Below are 22001 nucleotides of genomic sequence, written 5' to 3'. Positions count from 1 at the left end.
ACAACGTGATTCTACCATGGTTCATGTATTGACTATTGTAGTGGGCTATGCCTTGGGAGCAATGATGGTTTGACGTCCACATTGAATGGATAATGTTGGTTAAATGTCCGCATTATAACTCTCCCTAAGGCCCACTGATAGGCCCATACTTGTAGTAAGTAGGCCGTCTAGGCCCATCTTCGTTCTACACAGAGCCCATCTCTTTATACATGTTTAGTATAGATCCATGATTCATGATCATTCGCATCATATGTATGCCTAATGTGAGGAGTGACCGATCATAGCATATGCCTTCGAGCGGACTGTTTATGGGCTCCCTGATAGGCGGAGTTGCCCCATATAAGTGCATGGTACACGCAGGACTGTTGCATGACTGGTAGTGTGACTCATGCATTTGCATTTGTATGATTGTAGTTACTATATGCCCTAGCGACATCAGGGTCATAGCCTCCACAGACACATCGTGGATGGCAGGATTGGATACCAAAAATATTTGGTTCTAGCATACGGGCGCCATAGATGTCCCTGGGTGAAAATTCCTAAACCCGATGGTACCAGAGGATGACTCTAACGTCGAGACCGAGTGGATACACGAGCGCGCGAGGGCCGTATACCAGTAGGCCGCGTCTTCCACTGTGTCGTGGTCAGTTGGAAAGGGGTGTGACCTTACCCGCCTGAGTGAGGGGACAATTTTTAGGTTGAGTTTGACCAGCTTGAGGAATCGGTTCGCTATCGACGAGCCGGACCCGATATTGGCAGACGGATAGTGAGGTCTCTTCCACCATCCCAGTTATGCGTCCGGATAGGGGCGACAAGCTGGCGTAGAGTGTACTTGACCCCGGTGATTATCCAGACTAAGAACCGCACTGATTTGATGCTCTAGTGAGGAGTTGCATTGATATGTGGATGAGGATTAACATGCTTGACTTGCATTCTGCATCGCATGGCCTTGATGTGGCCGATCGTATTCATGTTTTGCACCGCATGGCCTTAGTACGGCTGATTGCATTCATGTACTCATCACCATGATTCCGCATTACTCTGACCTTGCATTCTGAGCATGCTTATATTGCGCACACACTTGCACCACCCTCTAAGCTTTCTATAAGCTTATGCACGATTGATGCATGCAGGTGATCCCAGGACGCAGCCGTAGCCTCGTCAGAGTTGGAGCGTGCAGTCAAGCTTTTGGAGTTCCTGTTATTATCATTACTTTGTAATTTCCTTTTAACGCATTGTACTTAAAAGCTTTTTATCATAGTGAATTTTGTCATGGTGTTCTTGTGGTTATTGTTCGTGGGTTATGCTTAGTTATGCTCATTACAAATCAAATTGATGATTAGAAATCCTCCTTGTAGCATCCCAGGATCGGAACTTGGCGTTTGGGTGCCGGGAACCGAGAATGGGGTACTACGGAGGCTGTCGACGCTGAATTCGGCAATCAAAAATTTTGTGAGCCCGATTTCCGAGTTCGGGGCGTGACAATATACGTGCATGTAGCGGGGCTCACTCACTGTTCCATTAAATGATCTGAGCCGTTCATTCACTTCAGAGGGTGGGCATTACCCTTTCCTAGGTGTCCTTTTATTTCTATGCAAACTATTGCAGAATTTCAACCGTTAAACATGAAATGGACGGCGGAGTAAACACCCTCATGGGCCACACTGATTTCACTCTAAAAGCACTCCCTTCCGGATGGTTTTTCATCCTAAATCCAATAGACGGAGTGGATTTTCCAAGAAGCTTCAATAAGTGGGCCACCAAACTTCGACTCTGTTGCGAAACAGAGGTTCCATCTTTTCGTTGTGGGCCACCATCATGCAGTGAAAGGTGGATCTGAACCGTTCATCAGGTAGAGGGAGAAAAATCCATTAAAAATATGTTGACCTTTCATGGCCATGTACTTCCTCATGATCGCTACAATGATCAAAAGAAGACCGTTCGATTGTTGTTTCAACTTAATTGTCTCAGTGGGCCACATCATCGGATAATCAAAGCTCACCATTCATGGTTTAAATCTCGAGAGGAAAATGATGGACGGTGTGGATTTGTCAAAAGACGGCCATACTGGGCATTACCAGCAACACAGTGAAAGAAGAAAATGCTTTCTTCCTATTTACGTCTGACTGAACGTCTAGCCGGTTGCGCGGTACAATCCCATCGATGATGCAAAGTGGTTCTCGAGCGTATTTGCGCGTGTTGAATGCGTCGCCCGCCGTTCATTTCCAAACGAGGGACATGTCCCATCAACTCCACTAATACGATACTATACACTCGAAACCGTGAATCCAAACACACCCTTAGGTAAAAATCAGCCTCATTTGCTCATTATGTAATCACACTATAAAAAATAATGTACATCAGTTAATACATAGCTAACAAAAGTATGGTCATCACATCAATGTTATAGAAAAACGCCTGCACACGGTCGATGCAAGTAATGTAAAACTATGAAAAAAAGAGTTAAATAAAAAACTTTTAAGAGAAACAAGATATAAGAGGCACGAAAATTTACGAGATTCACCAATACGCCGACATCCATAGGGCATCTAATACAAAGCATACCTCTCTCTCTCTCTCTCTCTCTCTCTCTCTCTCTCTCTCTCCCCCACTATATGTGGAATACCACACTAAGGAATTCCCGAGAGATGATGCACCCAAACTTTACATATGTTCCTTTTTATATAAACAACACACTTGTCAAGAGCTTTCTTGAGGCCTAATGAACTAGGATTAATATGTGTGTGTGTGTGTGTGTGTGTGTGTGTGTGTGTGTGTGTGTGTGTGTGTGCGCATGTGCATGAGAGAGTGAGAGAGTCGTTGTTATATAGGAAATGCTGCCACTATGACCTCAATATTTTCTTACTTGAATATTAATTTCTTTATTAATGTAAAAAATACATCCAATAATAGTTGCTCAAACATTACCAATTACTAGGTAAAAACAAGTTAAAGAGAAATCCTATACCAAACAAACTTCTCTTTGTAATAGGCTTCCTCAGCATGTTCGCTACATTGCGTTTGTGTAAATATTTAAAAATGAGATCTGTCAATCTTCTACCATGTCATGAACAAAAATATTGAATATAATATGCTTGGTCAGAGCATGAAATACTAGATTCTTAGCCAAACGTAATGTGCTGTGATTGTCATAGTGAGTTGGCACCATTGCCTACTTAATTTTGATTATTCTAACAACATTTTGAATCAAATACCTTTATTGCACGCCTGTAGTTTATATGTATGCTGCTTCTGTAGTAGGCAATGTCACCCTTGATTATAATCTCAATATCTAATCAACTATACCATCGACGAAAAAAATAGAAAATAAAAAATGCAATAGATATTATTTTATCATGTTCTTTTATATAATTTACATGTACAAATTTAACCAACTCTAAAAATTTGAGCATCTATAACGAATAATATATACTTATCTCAGAAGTAGCCTTCAAATAATGAAGGATTCACTTTGAAGTAGTCTAATAATCTTTACTCAAGTTCTCCTTGTATATTTTGAATGCTTCAACTGCTTATGTAATGTCTGAGTTGGTAAAAATTGTGACATACATAAGGCTCTTTACTGCTAATGAATGCAACTCTTAAAACATATCAACCTTCTCCACTTCGGTACTAGGATACTGATACGAAGACAACTGGAAATCAATAAAAAATGAAGTATTGAGTATGTTAGAATTCTGCATATTGAAGTGACATAAATTCTTTTAGCATAATTTTTATAAGTTATATAAACTCTCTCATTTTTCATGTCCCTAAATATTTTTATCCTGAAAATCCGACTAATTATACTCACATCCTTTACAACGAATTTCCTAGCTAAATGAGCTTTTAATATTGTAATAGTATCTTTACCACTACTTATAACCAATATATCATCTACACATAATAGTAAGATAATTAAGTTACCATTATCATAATTATGAACATAGACATAATAATTTGCTCAAATGGCTTGTATCAACACCTTGGTACATACATTAAATGGTAAAGTAATTTGTTTAACTGACAAATAAGATTATTTAATTTACTTCAATAAAGCTTTTGGGCAGAATCATATAAAAAATTTCATCAAGATTGCCATGAAAAAGGTTATTTTTTACATCCAACTAACTCAAGTTCTAAGTCAAGCATCGCTATTATACTCAACAGAAATGAATAATACTCAATTAAACAGCTAGAGAGAACCATTGATATCGAAACTCGCTTTTTGAGCATACCATTTTATCAGTAATTAGGCTTTCAATATTTTAACTTTCAATTTTTAGTATCTTTTCTCAGTTCGTAAACCCAACTATAACTAATAGCGTTTCACATTTTATTTTTATAAATCAACTAATTCTCAAGTTTTATTTTTATGTGACATTTTTATCTCATCCTCCATGGATACTCTCCACTAGTTAGTATCTATAAATTCACATACTTTTCAATATAAATACGGCTTGTACTCTTTTATCATGAGTTGTGAGTGTCCCTCCATCCTTGCCCAGTATGTTTTCGTACGGAGTTCCACCCCGCAAGTGCAGGGGAGTGTTAAAGTGCCTTGATATACATTGATATACCATCTTCTAACAACTTGAGCTTTTAGATAAAATGATTGTTTAACATGGTATTAGAGTGGAAGGTCTCATGTTCAAATCATGGGAGCAACAAATATGCCTTCTTAATATATTCTCTCACGGGGCCCATTTATGGTGTAAGTCGTACACCATCCTCTAATAGCTTGAGCTTTTAGATCAAGTAGTGATTTAACATTATGCAAGCATAAGTCATAACATAATTATTGAGTCAAATAGAAGATTTTGTAGCCCTCTTTGTTCACCTTAAATGACTAAGTTATAGTTTTTAGTATCTCATTTATATGCTTTTTATCAATTTTATTTTCAATAATATTATTAACTTGTTAATCTTCTGAGTTACTACATTGATTTTGAACATCATAGGTGATGAAATCCCACTACGGCGTGAGTGTGTAAAAAAAAAGAAGATTTTGAACATCATTAGAATATTTCAATTCAATTATTTTTAATGACTCTAAGCTTAGCAATTCCTTATCTTTTTTAAGTTGGATCTTCATTTAAAAGTCATCTTGGCTAATCACCAACTTATATATTGTAGAGTCCCATAATTTATATAATTTTGTTATATCGGCTTTCCTCATAACAAGGAGAATAGGAGGTCCTTGCATTGGAGCTAGTAGATTGTGTGCTCGAGTTTCCACCTTATTCACTATCTCGGGTTGGAACTTGAGCTGTGGTCTTATACTTATTGTTCTATTTTGAACTTCCGCATATATCTGACTCATTTTGTTGGTGTTTTATAACTCCTTTTAAATCTTAGCCCAAACTCTCGGTTCCTAGGGCTGAAAGTCGGGCAGGTTGGGCCGGGTTGGTGCTTAACCCTAACCTAACCCAAGGTTCCTATACCTCAACCCTAACCCAACCCAACCCAATATCGGGTTGGGAATTCTCAACCCATGGCCCAACCCAAGCGGGCTCAGTCGGGTTGATCGGGTTGGTCGGGTATATACATGCTAATATTTTCGTTATTACATTAGTTTATTAAATTTTAATATAGAACTTATTTTTTGTATCTATGATTTTATTAATTATATATGTGATTATTCATCATAAAAAACTTCATTTTTTTTCTTTTTAAAAATAAGATAAAATATAGGACAACCACTCCTTTAAAATTCATGTAGCATAGCACGCAATCTATTTGGGAGAGAGAAATCCGGCATATCTTGTTAGCTTGAGTCCTTGGAAATGACGTGGACAAATGAGACCCGACATCACTAGTGTGCTTTCGACACAAACAATCCACATTCAATTATAATTTATAAGTGACTTATATATTGATCGGGTTCCGGTTGGGTCACGCAACCCGAGACTTCAACCTGAGCCCAACCCAAATTTTATCGGGTTGGTGTTTGTATAGCCCAAGCTTAAAATCGGACTCGATATATCTTGCCCGAGCCCAAGCCAATGTCGGGTCAGTCACGGGTCAGTTGGGTTGAACCAGCCCAACTTTCAGCCCTATCGGTTCCTCTCCTCCGCCAGGTCAGGATTGCATGATAGCTACTTGCCACCCAGCAAATTGACCTGTAACAATTTGCAATCTTCCATGCTTCTGAAAGAAAAGAAGCCCTTGAGTAGGCAAAGAAGAAAAGACTTTGTGGGAATATGGTTGGCTGTGGACTAAATGTAGACATACAAAAAAAGAATTGCAGATGGTAGCTTTTGACATTTGGCATGGTTCTCTTACTGGGGACTCGAATCTTTCATTCGGGGTGGCCCCACCTCTGACGAGTCACAGGCTAAAATCAGAACGGATCTGATCAATCCTGACCATTCATTGGGTCCGAGTCAAAGGCTAAAAGCAGAACGGATCTGATCAATCCTGACCATTCATTGGGTCCTTACTCATGGCTAAGTGGTAAACTCACAAAAGTTTCAACATTAAAATGTCATGGTTCGAGTATCCATGCGTGTGTGGGTGCGAGGGTGTGCACGTTAAAAACAAAAATACTCAGGAAGTGCATCGGTTGGACGGTTCAGATCACTTGCTTGGTGTGATCTCTGGACATGGTCCAACGGCGCTGAAGGGTGGACCGGATGATGTGACCATGTAACAGAAATCTCCACTGCGACTGATCACAGTTGCATGTTAGCTGGCATTATACGTGCGAAAAGATACAGGATCTTATCTGGCACGCATTTAGTGGCATGTACATTGAGGGTCCCACTTGCCACTTTTAGCAAGTATGCCACGGCTCGAATTTGCCTTGTTCGCCCACGGCACGCCACCTTCCAGCTTCAACACGTGCCACCCCACAACTTCAAGCGCGCTATCCCACATGTGCCACTGCCACGCACGCTACAGTCATCCTCAAGCATCCCAAGAGTCCCACGTGTGCCAAGGTTCTGTACGGTCCAGCTTCAAGGGGAACGGATTGGCTACTCCCCCTGACACCACCCATTGGCTGGTGGTCGGTGCTCTGTGGGGCCCACCATGATGTATGTGTATCATCCATGCCGTCCATCTATTTTTATATATCATTTTATGATATGATTAGAAAAATGAATTATATCTCAATCTCAAGTGGACCACATTACAGGAAACAGTGTTGAATGAATTTTGACCATTAAAAACGTTTTGGGGGCCATAAAAGTTTTGGATCAAGCTGATATTTATTTTTTCCCTTCATCTAGTTCTTTATGACCAAATCAACAGATTGGATGTCAAATAAACAGTACAGTGGGCCCTAGGAGGATTTTAATTGTAAACATCCATTCATTATTATTTTTGTCCTGTGGTGTGGCGCACCTAAGATTTATATCCCTATCATTTTTTTTGTATCAAGACCTAAAATAATCTCTAAAAATGGATGAAACACGTACATTATAGTGGGGCCACAGAGCACCGAACCACCAACCACGGCGCTGGTGTCAGGGGGAGTAGCCAATCCGTTCCCAGCTTCATGTGCCACGCATGCCCGCATGGACGTAGACTCCAACGTTAGTTTCTCACTATTTAAAAGAAGGTAGGCACGTATGGACAACCATGTAGGCCATCTAACATGTGGGACCCATCGTGGAAGTAACATTTCTTAGCACAAGACAAAAGACTCAGACCACTAAAATTGAATTCTCTAGAAGATTCCAACATAGAGTTGAATCGATCAATTGAAGAGCTCAGATTTCAAACGACGAAAGATGGATCACCAAATCCCAAGAAAACAAAGATCTATCAGTGAAGTCAGCAGAATACCGTGATTGATGAGTGGTGGTTAAGGGCAGGTGGGGTTTAGGTGCACACCTACCTCAGTGAGTTGAATGATCCAACGCTTCCTCTTGACACGATGGCCTTTCTAGAATCAAACCATCAAGAATTCCTCACCATCCAATTAATAGCATTGATTGGACGGTTAAAGGTAAATAGTGGGTGGTCCAAATTCAAAGGAAAAAAGGTATCAAGGTTGACATCTATGGTATTAAATGTATGGAATTGTATTAGATGGGATCAACACCATTGTACATAATAGTTGCCAGTCTGGAAATACCATAGTATTTCAGCCATCCAATTTTCTCCTTGTTTAAGATAAAATCCTTGTTATGGAAAAATTAATGGATTAAGCAAAATCCCATTTGATGGATCATAGAACGGATAATGCAAGGTATTTGGAGAAGGGGGAAGAAAGAAGAAAAAGAAGGCCAGAGACTTGTTGTGCCGGATAGTGCAATAGGAGTATATGGCGTACCAACAATACATGCAGCAGGCATGCCATCGAATTTCTGTATTTTTTATAATATTTCTTAGCATCAAGTTATTCCTTTACAATAGAGAATGAAAGATGTTTAGATCCGCATAACACTTCTCTCATTAAGATTAATGCATAGCAAGCCGAAATGCAGTTGAAATTATTGTTTGGATTATTTCATATGATTTGTACTTAATGTTTTACATTTTATGTTCAAATTAAGGAAGATATGAGAACGTAAATGAACTTATAATGAATAAAATACTTTGTGATGATTGTTTTTTCATTTTTTCTTTGTTATTATTAAATAAGATAATCCCCTAAACCAAATACATTCATTTCTTATCAAAATAGTGATCACTTTCACACATATATAATTGGAATTTCACCTGTAAAGGGCATATATGGATGGACGGTATGAATAAAACATATGCATCAATGTGTGGCTCACATGTATGGTGGATTTTAAAATTCAAAAAAATCCTGCAAGAGTCCAAATGCAATTCCATCCTACCTAATTCCGATATACATAACCAAATACAATTCCATCCCACCTATTTCAATTAATACCATGCGCCAAACGCTCCTTTTAAGTACAATTTTTCCATCATGCTCCATTCACAGTTAGGTCATCAATTTAGAGAGTCCGGCTTGTTTTTTACATGCTTCATCAACTATTGATGAAGCATGAGGGTGTATCTTGGACCCGTGGGGTCAGCTTGATGGTCAAGTTGGGTTAAACCATTCGTGACTGAGCTTGAGGTACGATGTCTGGAACCATGACTCATCTGGGGTTGGTCCGGTTATGCCAAAGGTTCAGTATCTTATGGTGTGTTAGTAATTTTAGTATCACATCTATTATATACGTTAAGTGAGATGATCTTAGTCGCATTTGGATACTTATATAGTACAATCCATTGATGTATGCGATTCATTAGATTCAAGGACTGAGATTGGATGGTGTAGCACACCAACAATGTTGGTACTATGTGGTAAAACTCTGTGGGCCCATCATGATGGTGTGTTTTATCCACACTGTCCAACCATTTTTTAGTTCATTTTAGGGTGTGTGCCAAGAAATGAAGTAGATCCAAATCTCAGGTGGACCACACCACAGTATGCAAAGGTGGTTGAACACCCACAATTAAAAACTTCCTAGAGCCTACTGTAATGTTTACTTGTCATCCAACCTGTTGATTAGATCACATAGACCTGGATTAAGAGAAAACAAAAATACCAACCTGATCCAAAACTTTTGAAGCTCCGGGGAGTTTTTAATGGTTGGCATTCAATCACCTTCGTTTTCTATGGTGTGGTCTATATTTGGATTTGTCTCATTTTCTATTCATGCCTTCAAATGAATTGACAAAATGGATGGATAGCATAGATAAAACATATATATCATGGTGGGGCCCACAAAGTTTTTCCAGTGCAAACTATTGATCAATGGTCTTTAATTAATACATACGAAATAGATCCAATGATCCATTTATCCGTTAAGGCTTATTATTATAAAGAAACTTTTTTGTTAGGTAATTGTAACCATCCCATCCAAGACTTCAAAAATGGATGGTTGTAGAAACCAAATCAGAGATGGATTGGATCATCCGAGCAATACGGCTACAGAAGACCATCCATGCTAGCGCTAGCAAAGGGTTGGTGGCTTGAATGGACCCCATGCGACATGTTTTCAAAATCCACTCCAACTGCCAGGTGCATGACTTAATTTTAGGGCTAAGACTCAAAAACTAAGCAAACCCTGTTCCGGGGCTATACCAAAGGAAAATAGTTAGAAGGAGAATGTCAACTAGTACTGGATTCGGTGACTTGACTTGTCTAACTTATTCAAACTCCACTCCACCCGAACCAATTAAGTGAGTTGATCCGAACCGAGTAGACTTCTTTCAATCTGAACTCAAATTGAGTCGAGTTTGGGTTACCTAGTAACTCAACTCAACTTAACCCCAAAATCCAACTCGGTATTGACTTGACTCAATTTGAAACCCAACTTGTACATATATATAAGGAAAAAAAAAAAAAACCCTCAGATTTAATGTTTCAGATATGAGATGCCATATAGTTGATGGAGAAGCTGCAATTCCAGCAGGTGCACCTAGGTTTTGAGTTATGATTTCAACCCGTGGATACCTGCTACACCCGACTCGACCTGACTCGGTACCTGTGATCGGGTCGGACTCAGTCTGGATTAGTCCAGGCCAGACCCAGACTCAAATCAGGTCAGGCATGCTGGACTCAGTATCGACTTGGGTCAAATTCGATCATATCTATTTAAAAAATGGATCGAGTTGAATCAACCTTAACTCAGGTCGACCCGACTTGATGCTAATCTCCAATGCCACCCATAATTTTTGAAAGGGCCAATTATGATTTGCATGTGAAATCTTCTCCAACCATTACACGTGTCATCCCATATTAATCTAACATGTCATATATTAAAGTAAGAGAGATGCTCAGGTGCCCTCCAGGTGCTATAAGTTACAATCTTACTTACATTGGATACTTATGGATAGTCTAACCATTGATCAAAGATGTTCATTGGATTCAGCATACATTTAATGGGCTATCATGTGAACATCACATCGATCCAACAAATAACAATCATTTGATCACTGGTCTTTAATATGAGCAGTCTAGACAAGTTACACAGAGCAGGTCCAATTAACAATTTGATCCATCTATTTATCTAGGCTTGCCATGAATTGCTCATGAATTTACAATCATAACCATCACATCCATGACTTTGAAAATGTGTAGCTGTGAAATTAAGGCCTAATCAAAGATAGATTAGGTCTCTTGATCAGCGATATTTTTATAAAATATCTATGAAAGTGTTGTGGACTTAGTGGGGTAGTCCAGATACACCGAATAAACGGTCTAATTGAACCCTCGTTACTTAAATGAGACACGGCATGGGAGACAATGTCCAAACAATTTAAAAGATGCAATGTAAGCCACACACGTTACCAGAGGACAATGTCCACGCTCGAGCTAGGAAATTCATGAGAGACTACATTCGTGCATCTGAGCATGGGTATATTGAATAAAAACATGATGTGTATACTCCTGAGGTGTATATTACTTATATGTAGCACACTTTATATAAGCCCCCACCAAAGCCTTTGAACTAATACCATGTATGATCGACCATGAGAACAAATTCCAACAGTTCCCCGTAAGGTGTCCAAACGCATGCTAATGGGTTTCCTTAAATTTCAAGACGTTGTCTAGCATATAAAATAGTATTAATGTACTCAACCCTAATTAATTGAGATGAGGCTAAGAAGATGATGACAAAGATGATATTATACATGTGTAGTCTCGGATTCAAACTAGGTTGGGTTGGGCAATTGTAACCATCCCATCAGACTTTAAAAAAAATGGACGGTTGTAGAAACCAAATAAAAAACGGATTGGATCATCTGAGCAATACTGCTACGGAAGACCATCCATGCTAGCGCTGGCAAAGGGTTAGTGGCTCCAATCGACCCGACGTGACATGTTTTCAAAATCCACTCCAACCGTCGGGTGCATGACTTAATTTTAGAGCTAAGACTAAAAAACTAAGCAAACTGTGATTCAGGTGGGCTATACCAAGGAAAATAGTTAGAAGGAGAATGTCAACTAGAACTGGACATGGGACGAGTGGATTCCACGACTTGACTCGTCTAAATAGTTCAGACTCAACTCAACCCGAGCCAATTGAGTGAGTTGATTTGAATCGAGTAGATTTCGTCCAATCCAAACTCAAACCGAGTAGAGTTCGGGTCACCTAGTAACTCAACTCAGCTCAATCCAAAATCCAACTTGGTACTGATTCAACTCAATTTGAAAACATATATTATAAGAAAGAAAAGAAAAGAAAAAAAAAAAACTCGGATTTAATGTTTCATATATGAGATGCCATATAGTTGATGGAGAGGCTGCATTTCTAGCAGGTGCACCTAGGTTTTGAGTTGTGATTTCAACCCGTGGGTACCCGCAACACCCAACTTGACTCAGTGCCAACTTGACCTGACTCGGTTCCTGTGATTAAGTTGGACTCAGTTCGGATTAGTCTAGGCCAGACCCAGACTCAAATGGGGTTAGGCATGTTGGACTCAGTACCGAGTCGGGTTGAGTTCGGACCATGTCTATTTCAAGGCCGGTTCGAGTCGAGTCAGCCCTAAGACCTAACTTAATGCTAATCTCCAATGCCAACCCATAATTTTTGAAATGGCCAATCATTGTTTGGATGTGAAATCTTCTCCAACCATTACATGTGTCATCCCATATTAGGCTGACATGTCATATCTTAAAGTAAGAGAGATGCTCTAGTGCTCTTCAAGTGCTATAAGTTATAATCCTACTTGCATTGGATACTTAGACGGTCCAACCATTGATCAAAGATGTTCATTGGATTCAGCGTACATTTAATAGGCTATCATGCAAACATCACATCAATCCAACAAATAACAATCATTTGATCAATGGTCTTTAATATGAGCGGTCCAGCCAAGTTACACAAAAGCATGTCCAATTAACAATTTGATCCTTCTATTTATCCGGGTTTACCATGAATTGCTCATGAATTTACAATCATTTTTATTTTTGGACAATCATAACCATCACATCTATGACTTTGAAAATATATAGCAATGAAATCAAGGCCTAATCAAAGATAGATTAGTTCATCCAATCAGTGTGATTTTTATATGATATCTATTAAAGTGTTATGGACTTAGTCGGGTAGTTTAGATTAACCGAATAAATGGTCCAAATGAGCCCTTCTTACTTAAATGAGACACGGCATGGGAGACAATGTCCAAACAATTTAAAAGATGCAATGTAAGCCACACACGTTACCAGAGGACAATGTCCACACTTGAGCTAGAAAATTCATAAGAGACTACATTCATGCATCTGAATGAACATGGTTATATTAAATTAAAAAAAATGATGTGTATACTCCTGAGGTGTATATTACTTATATGTAGCACACTTTATATAGGCCCCACCAAAACCTTTGAACTAATACTATATATGTATGACCGACCATGAGAACAAATTCCAACAGTTCCTGTAAGGTGTCCAGACTCATCTTAAAGGGGTTTCTTTATATGCAAGATGTTGCATAGGATATAAAACAAGATTAATGTAGCTAACCCTAATTAATTAAATAAGGCTTAGAAGACGACGGCAATGATATTATACATGTATAGTCTCGGATTCGGACTAGGTTGGGTTGGCCCAGGCCTCAACCCAAGCCCAATTGACCTAGAGTTGGGTTGAGGATTTCTAGCCCAAGCTTAACTCGAACCAAACCAACATGGCTAAAATTTAGGTTTAGGCCAGTCAGGTTCACCTTGAGACCGATCTAAGTGGAACATTTGGTGTTGCTCATGTCGTTTCAACATTTGTAGAATAAGCTTATTTTACACGTTGGCATGTGAGGCTCACTTTCATATAGGGCTCATACCACAGGGGCATCTTCAAACCGAGCTCGAGTGGGGTGGCTTATGTGAAGCAGGGGCACACTTGGGGTTAGTGGCCCGGGTGAGGCAAGACTCATGTGAAGCGGGGCACACTTGGGGTTAGTGGACTGTGTGAGGCAAGACTCATGTGAAGCGGGGCTCACAAGAGGGGTTCAACCGAGGGCCTAACCTAAAGTATAAAATAAATGGATTGATTCACCATGCCTTATTAGTTTAAGCTTTTAGAAGAAGTGGTTAGTTGTCTTTGTCTTATATTAAAAGTGATATTGAAGTTAGGAGGTCTTGTGTTCTAAGGTGATTGATATAAAGGCATTCTATGAGAAATTTAAATATAATTATATAATGTATTAGTTAAAATTTAAATATTTTCACTTTGATGTCAAGATATTTTTATGAGAAAATTTTTTTTTGAGGAATTAGGCACTGGTAAGCTTGCTACCAGCCCATTTGAGCCCATTTTAGACTTTGGGCTGAGCCTACAGATCCATGGCCACCTGCGCTGAGTCTGCCTTAGTACAGTATTTACCTAAAAGGACTGCCGGGCTTGAGCCCAGTTCCTTAGCTCATGTTCTGGTCTTGGGTTCAACTTGGGCCTATAGGACCTGAATTGAATATGGACATCCTTCTGCCTAGCTCGGCCCGGTTGTAACCCTAACTTGCTGGGCAACCTAATCAATCATTTAAAATCCAGGCAGAGCAGGGCAATTGAGATTGGACCATAAACAGGCTGGGCTAGAGGCAGCTACATCCACCAGAGCTTGAACCCACCACTTCTTGAAATCCAAACACTAACCAAGCCACAATTCGCAAATCAAACAGGCTAACAGCAGATTAGCTGTTAATTCTCTGTTTTTTTTTAAAAAAAAATTATTTATAATGATTTCAAGTGAAACATTTTCAAGGACGAAACGGGCTACAGTGCGTCTGTATAAAATGTGTTTGAGGCCCATGTCTGGGTTTTGTAACAATGAACCCAACCCCATCAGCAGAAATCAAGATATCCCACCTCCAAAGCAATGGTACCCCTACAACCTGCATTGGCCTACAACTGCTTAGGATTGACTAATATTCATTGGTGAGCGAGAAGCATATCAAAAGCTCATGTATGCCTACAAAATTCCTAGCGAAATTCAGACCGGAACTGTAATGTACTGATCGACATCAATCTGACCTCAAAACTGATTCCATTAATTAATGTTTTGTGTGTGTGGGTGTGTGTGTGTGTGTGTGTGTGTGTGTGTGTGTGTGTGTCTATATATATATATATATATATATAGAGAGAGAGAGAGAGAGAGAGAGAGAGAGAGAGAGAGAGAGAGAGAGAGAGAGAGAATGCATTTTACATGACATAAGAATCGGAAACAAAACCCGATCATCATGCTTGCAAAATCTTATTTGAACATTTTAATTACTCATCGCTCATAAATGAGATGACTACAATAGAATGTATTCACTACAAGAAGGTAAGCTTACGATGTTCCACATTTGATTTTTTCTTGGATGACTTGATTTCATGCCACCATTTTGTCATTGACAACGTATCATGGGAACTAAAAGGTGATTTATCATTGTCATCATCATCTAAGCCTTATCATCACAACTAATTGGGGTCAACTATATGAATCCAATCCACCTTTTTGTTTGGATTATCATATTATTTGAAGTTATGGCATAAGTTAGACGCTGGCTACCAACCTGATGCAACATTCGTTCTCTTTGAGGCTGAGAACTGGCAACAAGAACATAAAACTCCCACAGGGGCAATGTGATGGTCAATAGACTATTACATATGTTGATTATAATCAAGTGCTATCCAATGGTCTATTAAATAGGTTCATTGTAATCAATGAGTTAATTAAACAATGATTATTTTAAAAATCATATGGATTTTCAAACATTAGTTAGAACATTCATGATATTTCAGGAAAGGAAACTATTATGTTATGTCCAGTTTCAATGAATATCTCTGCATCCATATGGAATGGCAAGTAACTATATTTATATAATGTTGTTTGAAACATGAGATGAGAGAAGAGGATCCATTTTGTCATTTATATGTTAAGTGATGTTCAAGCAAATGGATCAAACGGCTATACACATGTGATGTTGGATGGTGCTAAAGAAAATAAGAAGAGTAGAAGAATGAATTTGTGCATACGCCATACAATTCAAAGGGGTTGAATTTTTTATTGGGCTTCCCACTTCAAGATAATCTTCTCTACCTAAACTCATACTTTTTAATTCACATCTTCATTGCGTACGACATCCACACATACACGACACACCCACGAATATAAGCTGAATCATACTAAATAAATAAATAAATAACCCCAAAAATACCACATATATATTAGCCTAAATTTCTCCATCTCTTTTATTTTCTTTCTAATCTTATAAAGAACTCAAGTTGTGTCGTGCAAGGTTTAAAAATGCTGATGTCCACAAATTTTTATATTGGTTTATAAGGTGAGGAGATTGTGCTCCAATCCTCCCTCATGTATGCTAGAAGAAAAAAACCCTTTGGGCATAACTAGCATTAGTGAGAAAAATGGGCGGCTGAATGCTTGATTGGTAGCATGGATGAACGAACCTTATTAGAGAAAGGGTGCAATACTTGAGCATGTGGGCACCATTGGCTATATGAACCAATCGAAGGATGAGTTGAACCCCATTTTCTTACTCATGCAGGTGAGATTAATTAGCATTTTAATTGAATTTAATGTAAAAACTCTCTCAGTTAGATATTTGTCCATCATGTAGGGCCCACCTTGGTAGTGGGCATTCATCATTAAGGGCTGACCTTTAATGTGCACTGTTCGTTAGGTAGGGCCCACCTTTTATGTTAGTCATCCATCATGTGGGGCCCACCATCAATATTATTGTCCATCATGTGGGGCCCATCTTAATATCCATTGCCCTTCATACGGAGCCCACTTTTGATGTGGATTATCCATCATGTGTGCCTACCTCTGATGTGGGCTGTCCATCTTGCGGAACTCGCCTTGGATATGGGTCACTCATCATTAGGCCAACCTTTGATGTGGACTGTCCATCACGTGGTCCTACCTTGATGTGGATCATCCATCATATGGGGGCCCACTATTATTAACTACCCATCGTGTGGAGTCCATTATATGGGTCCCACATTTAATGTGGGTTGCCCAATATGTGGGGCTCACCTTGAACATGGACCATTCATAATTAGGGGCTTTCCTTTAACGTGGATTGTCCATCACGCCGGGGCCACCTTGATATGAGCCATCATCCCATGGGGCTCACTAGATCATTTATCCATTCATTGGATGATTGTTTAATCTGATGAACTTAGGAGTTCATAGCCACATAAAGTATATTCCTTTAAATAATTTTCTCAATTTTTGTGTTACTAATTAAAATAAAGAAAATAAGTTACTTTTGAAAGATGAAAAGCAATAAAAAAAAATAACAAAAGTTAAAAATGTTACTTCTTACTCTTAAAGAAACAATCAAGCTCCAAGCCAAACTTTAGGATTCGTAAGTCACTATATGAAAAGATCAATTACATCTACTAACAAGGAAATGCATAACATCTTATTTATAACACGCACGAACTGTTAGGTAGATCTAATGCCATCCTTCAAGCACATCTGGAGCGAACTTTGAAGCTGATCCTAAGTCGTTTTGATCGCATTAGACGGGCTTAGTGATTTTTTTTCACCACATGTGCTTAGCGAGCTGGTGGCCCACTTGAATGGATGGTGGATGGGGATGTGGCCCTTCTCCTGCAAGCTCTTGACGGTGTCGTAGAGGGATTGCCGAACTGAGGTGAAGACCAGACCCAGATCCTTGAGCCGCTGGTTCGATAGCTTGTAGGGCTTTACCCTTGGGTTTATTTGGTCCGAGCACCTGCACGAATGTTTCCTTGATCACATGGTCATGATGCAGATATGAAATGAGCATTTTTCTTTCCCTTTGCATTCTTGATAGGGGTATGCTTCTTCCGGCTGCTTGTTACAAGCCGTCGATATAGTGCATGTGCCTAATCGGAATGGTCTACTCATCAGGTTGGCCAGATGTGCGAAGAATGGATGGTTAAGATGATAAGATCCGGTCCACATTGGATGTATGATTGACCCTCAAGATGAGTAGGATAGTCAGACATTTGGGCAAGGGCACGTTCACTGTGGTGACCGCCTGATAAACGGTTGGGATGTTGCGTGTGGTCCATTTTGGCTCATGTAGGGCTTTTGCTTTTGGCCCTTGAAGATGGGCCACTGCAGAAAATTGGCGGCAGTGGACCCCACCTTTTGAGGAAAGAGCAGTGCTATGACTACCTGGTCTATTCTCCCAACAGCCAATGTGGCATCTGTGTACAAAATCTCAGCCTTTGATCATTAGGTGGGCCAAATAAGCATGTGCCATGGCCTGAAAATCAGGCCGTCTCGTCATCAGGTGGGCCACATGTGTACAATCTCCGTTGAATAGGGACTTCTGATCTTTTAATCAACCATCCATTTCTTTGACACATGGGCGGTCCATCTGATGACTAGACCAGCCTATGTTGGGACCGTAACACACACTCAGCAAGACCCACTGGATCATGAACAGCATGATCTGACCCATCAGCACGCTTGTGGAGTGTAACATTTCTGCTGAGAGTGAGATTGATCATTGTGGGCACTTACTTGGTGGGGATGGGATATTGAGGGAAGAGATCAGAGAGCAGTTGGACGACATCAGCTCTGTGTAGACAGCTCTCCCCACAGATGTAGCGGCCCGCAGCAGATGGATTCTCAAACACGAGCAAGTGAGCCGCAGCGACATCCCTCACATCTACGTAGGATTGGATGGCATTGGCATAGGTCTTGGCTGACCCGGTCAGATACTTCAGTATGTGGGCCGTGCTTGCATTTATGTTGGGTTGGAGGAGTGGGCCCAACACCAGCACTGGGTTCACCACCACCACGTCTAGTCCTCTCTCCCTCGACAGCTCCAATGCAGCTTGCTCGGCCACCGTCTTCCCGTAGCAGTACCAGTTCTATCCATCAACAAAAATTATGATTGATGCCTTGTTTACCGTTGGCTTACTGTAGAAATTTGTACGACTAAATCATATCCATTGATCTAGACCGTCCGATGGATCAGATGCCAATGGAATTGGTTACATCTTAAAAATTACACCAATATATATATACAGATGGTCTAATCGTTGCATCAATATGTTGTGGATTACGGTTCATGAAAAGGTCAATCTATCAAATGGTCAGGATCAGTCTCTCATAAAATATTTTGGGTTGACCAATAGACTTATTTAGACCACAACAGCCATCATGATCGCAAAGCGATTGGCATGGACGCAACATGAGATCCAAGCCGCCCATCAGGTGGGTCATGTTAGCTTTACTAGATGGATGAAAAATCAGCTCGGTGCTCTTATCTGCTGGGCCACATGCATATGTTGACTGTGTAGTATCTTTTTCAACTATCCATTTCACTTATGCACTTGTGTCCCACGTGATTATCAGGTTGATCTAATTATTGGAGTAATACATCTATATTACGGAGCATGTCTGATGAACAGCTCTGATCTTGTACACGTATGCCACAAGCCGCGAGTGTACTGTCCAGTTTTGTTGGCAGCGCTGGCTCTAAACAATCCCATGGACGTCCAAGGGTTTGTTAGTCGTCAAACGTCAGTTGACGAGAATGAGAAGGCATGCAAATCAATCAATGGACGACGTTGGATGTGAACTTTCACATATAACACTTCCTTTCCAGCCAACATGTCACTTCTATAGGAAATCCCAGCCGTTAAATAGGTAGATCGCACCATAAACACCACTAGTTAGTATATATGAAAATGGAACCAATCCACGGATTAGGTTGTCACGTCCGTACATTTTCCGACCATCGGATGCCCCCATTCTGGTTTCTCACTAGCAGATCTTACGGTGTGACCCAACTTTTGCATGGTTCAGATGTTCTACAAGACAAGTGTTAGAGGGAAACAAAACCATCGTATGTGAACATTTCTTTTGAAACATATGTACCTTGGTGTTCTTGCAGTATTGTAGATCGCTCCAGCAGCTCTCGTCCACCACCACATCTGCGCTCCTGTTAGGGTCCATGTACACGGCCCCGATCGTTGATGTATAGACAACGCGTCCCACTCCGGCTTCAGCTGAAGCGTTGATCACATTTTTGGTTCCGGTCACACTCGGCTCCAGCGTCAGTTGTTCCGATTTCTGCGAGACCATTCCCATTATTGAACAAAACAAATGGAAACTGCAAATAACTATAAGAATATATCAACCGTCGGAAAATAAAGAAGCCCACCAGATCTACTATCACAGGACACGCTGTGTGGAACACTCCATCACAACCGTTGATTGCCTCAAGAAGGCTCTTGTAATCAAGTAGATCGGCTTTGCAAAGTATCAAGCGATCTTTTGCTCCTTCAAGCTCCTTTAGATGAGAATTCTTCGCATCATCTGCAAAAATCAATGAAAGAACAAATAACTAGTGCAAGGAATGACTTGGGTACATCTCACTGCACTGGGATTCACATTCCTCACCATCTCAAAGGTATCTATGCTGTGTTCTGGGCGTTGATATGGTTACCCACCTTGCAGGTGGGCCACAACGGACAAATCGTAGTGATGGGCCAGTCTCAGCCATCCAATCAAATCTATGCTTATAAATGGATGGTTAAAAATAATGTTCTTACTATAAGGGTGAAAACTTCACGGCGATGGCTTATGATCAGGTCCATTTCTATTGATGGAGCCTGGCACTCGCTCCTGACGGCCGCATAGTTTGATCCAGTTGTCCATCTAATCTACTGTCCAAAAGTCACGCTGACCCTAAAGTTCTGACCATCCAGTCAATGGCCTTCCATCCGATGGACAGAAATAATAATAATTTTAAAAAAAAAAAAAAAAAGGTCCAAAGTCCATAGTCAACCGAAGTAAGTACTTCTGCACTACATACGGGGGCCATCTACTCTGTAATTGAAGCAGAAGGACAGGCCAGATCATCTCACCATGCAGCCACATTGGCCCTACGGATGGTAGACTGATGTCATTCTCCATCTAAACCGTACAAATGATAGATATGTATAGTGATAAAAAGATGGGACATGACCCAAAAATTACATTAATGGGATGATCCTAACCATTCAATCAGGTCCCTACAAAAAAGGACACTAAAGTATACCTGGATTTCGGACCGTTCCCTTAACCTTGTAACCTCTCTCCAAGAGCAACTTCACCAGCCAGGATGCGATGAATCCTCCAGCCCCAGTCACGCAGACTACTCGTCCACCAGACAGCATTTTGTTGGCCCACAGCTATGATAAATGAAGGTTAGCAATAGCACATGAACACAATGTACAGATAGTTGAGAATTCAATTTGACTGGAGCTGATATTTATAGTAGGTGTCTCACCTACTTAAGAGAATTATTTAAAGATGTTGTATTCTATTTGAATGCGGATTCTATTTCAGTGCGGATCCGCTGTTTTCACGGAACAGCGAGCAGCTGAATCCAATATCATTATTGGTCCACGTCACCGTAAGTTTCACATTACCGGCTTTTTTTTAATGAACGAGGATCCTCTGTTCCGTGGAAACAGCGAGCGGCTGAATTCAGCTTTATCATTGGTACACTGCGTCACCGGTTTTATTACGGACGCGGATTAGATAGTAAAATGTTGACTAGCGAGAAGGCTACGGAAGTGACGTGACCGAGTTCCGTGGTACTCACTATGATGTATGTGTTATATCCACACCGTCTATCCATTTTTAGATATAATTTTTGGGTATCAACTAAAGAGTAAGGCACATAAAAATCTGTAGTAGACCCCAGTGGAGAGAGTGATTCCCACCGTTGAAACTATCCCAATGCCCATCATAATGCTTATTTGAAATCCATCCTGTTCAAAAGTTAAAAAAGACATGAAATAAAGAAAAACACAGATATCAGGTGGATCTAAAACTTTTGTGGCCTTTAGAATTTTTTTAATGGTGGGCGTCACTGTCCCACTGTTTTCTATGCTAGGGTTTATTGGAGCTTTGGATTTAACTCGTTATTCGGATATTGCCCTAAAATGATCTCTACAAATGGACGGAAGGTATAGATACAAAACATACATCATTGTGGGGCCCATGGAACTTGCTGATGTCACTTCCGTAGCAAGTCTGGCTACTCAACCTGCCAGTAGCTAATCCGCCCCTTTTTATTACATATAT

At 40.1% G+C, this 22001-nt stretch overlaps 1 protein-coding gene across 4 annotated transcripts in view; it reads right to left on the bottom strand.

Annotated features, from left to right (window-relative positions):
* LOC131222518 (cinnamoyl-CoA reductase 1-like) overlaps positions 1–21192 on the bottom strand; it is a 31799-nt gene extending 10607 nt beyond the window's left edge. The window contains exons 1-5 of one of the 4 annotated variants that reach the window (XM_058217622.1): positions 20968–21192; positions 20089–20243; positions 19803–19997; positions 18438–18790; positions 17221–17673 (exon numbers count right to left, since the gene is read on the bottom strand). In XM_058217622.1, coding sequence (XP_058073605.1) covers positions 17424–17673; positions 18438–18790; positions 19803–19997; positions 20089–20243; positions 20968–21085 — 1071 coding nt within the window. In that variant the 5' untranslated portion in view covers positions 21086–21192 and the 3' untranslated portion in view covers positions 17221–17423. Of the gene's footprint in view, positions 1–17220; positions 17674–18437; positions 18791–19802; positions 19998–20088; positions 20244–20967 lie in introns of those variants that run through there. The other 3 variants (XM_058217623.1, XM_058217626.1, XM_058217625.1) reach the window with 3 other exon arrangements.
* Between the last annotated feature and the right edge of the window lie 809 nt (positions 21193–22001).

Source organism: Magnolia sinica, chromosome 13 (genome assembly GCF_029962835.1).
Source record: "Magnolia sinica isolate HGM2019 chromosome 13, MsV1, whole genome shotgun sequence".
Classification (NCBI taxonomy): Eukaryota; Viridiplantae; Streptophyta; class Magnoliopsida; order Magnoliales; family Magnoliaceae; genus Magnolia; species Magnolia sinica.
Note: the sequence above shows the minus strand (reverse complement) of the source record. Positions and strands in the feature narration are given on the sequence as shown.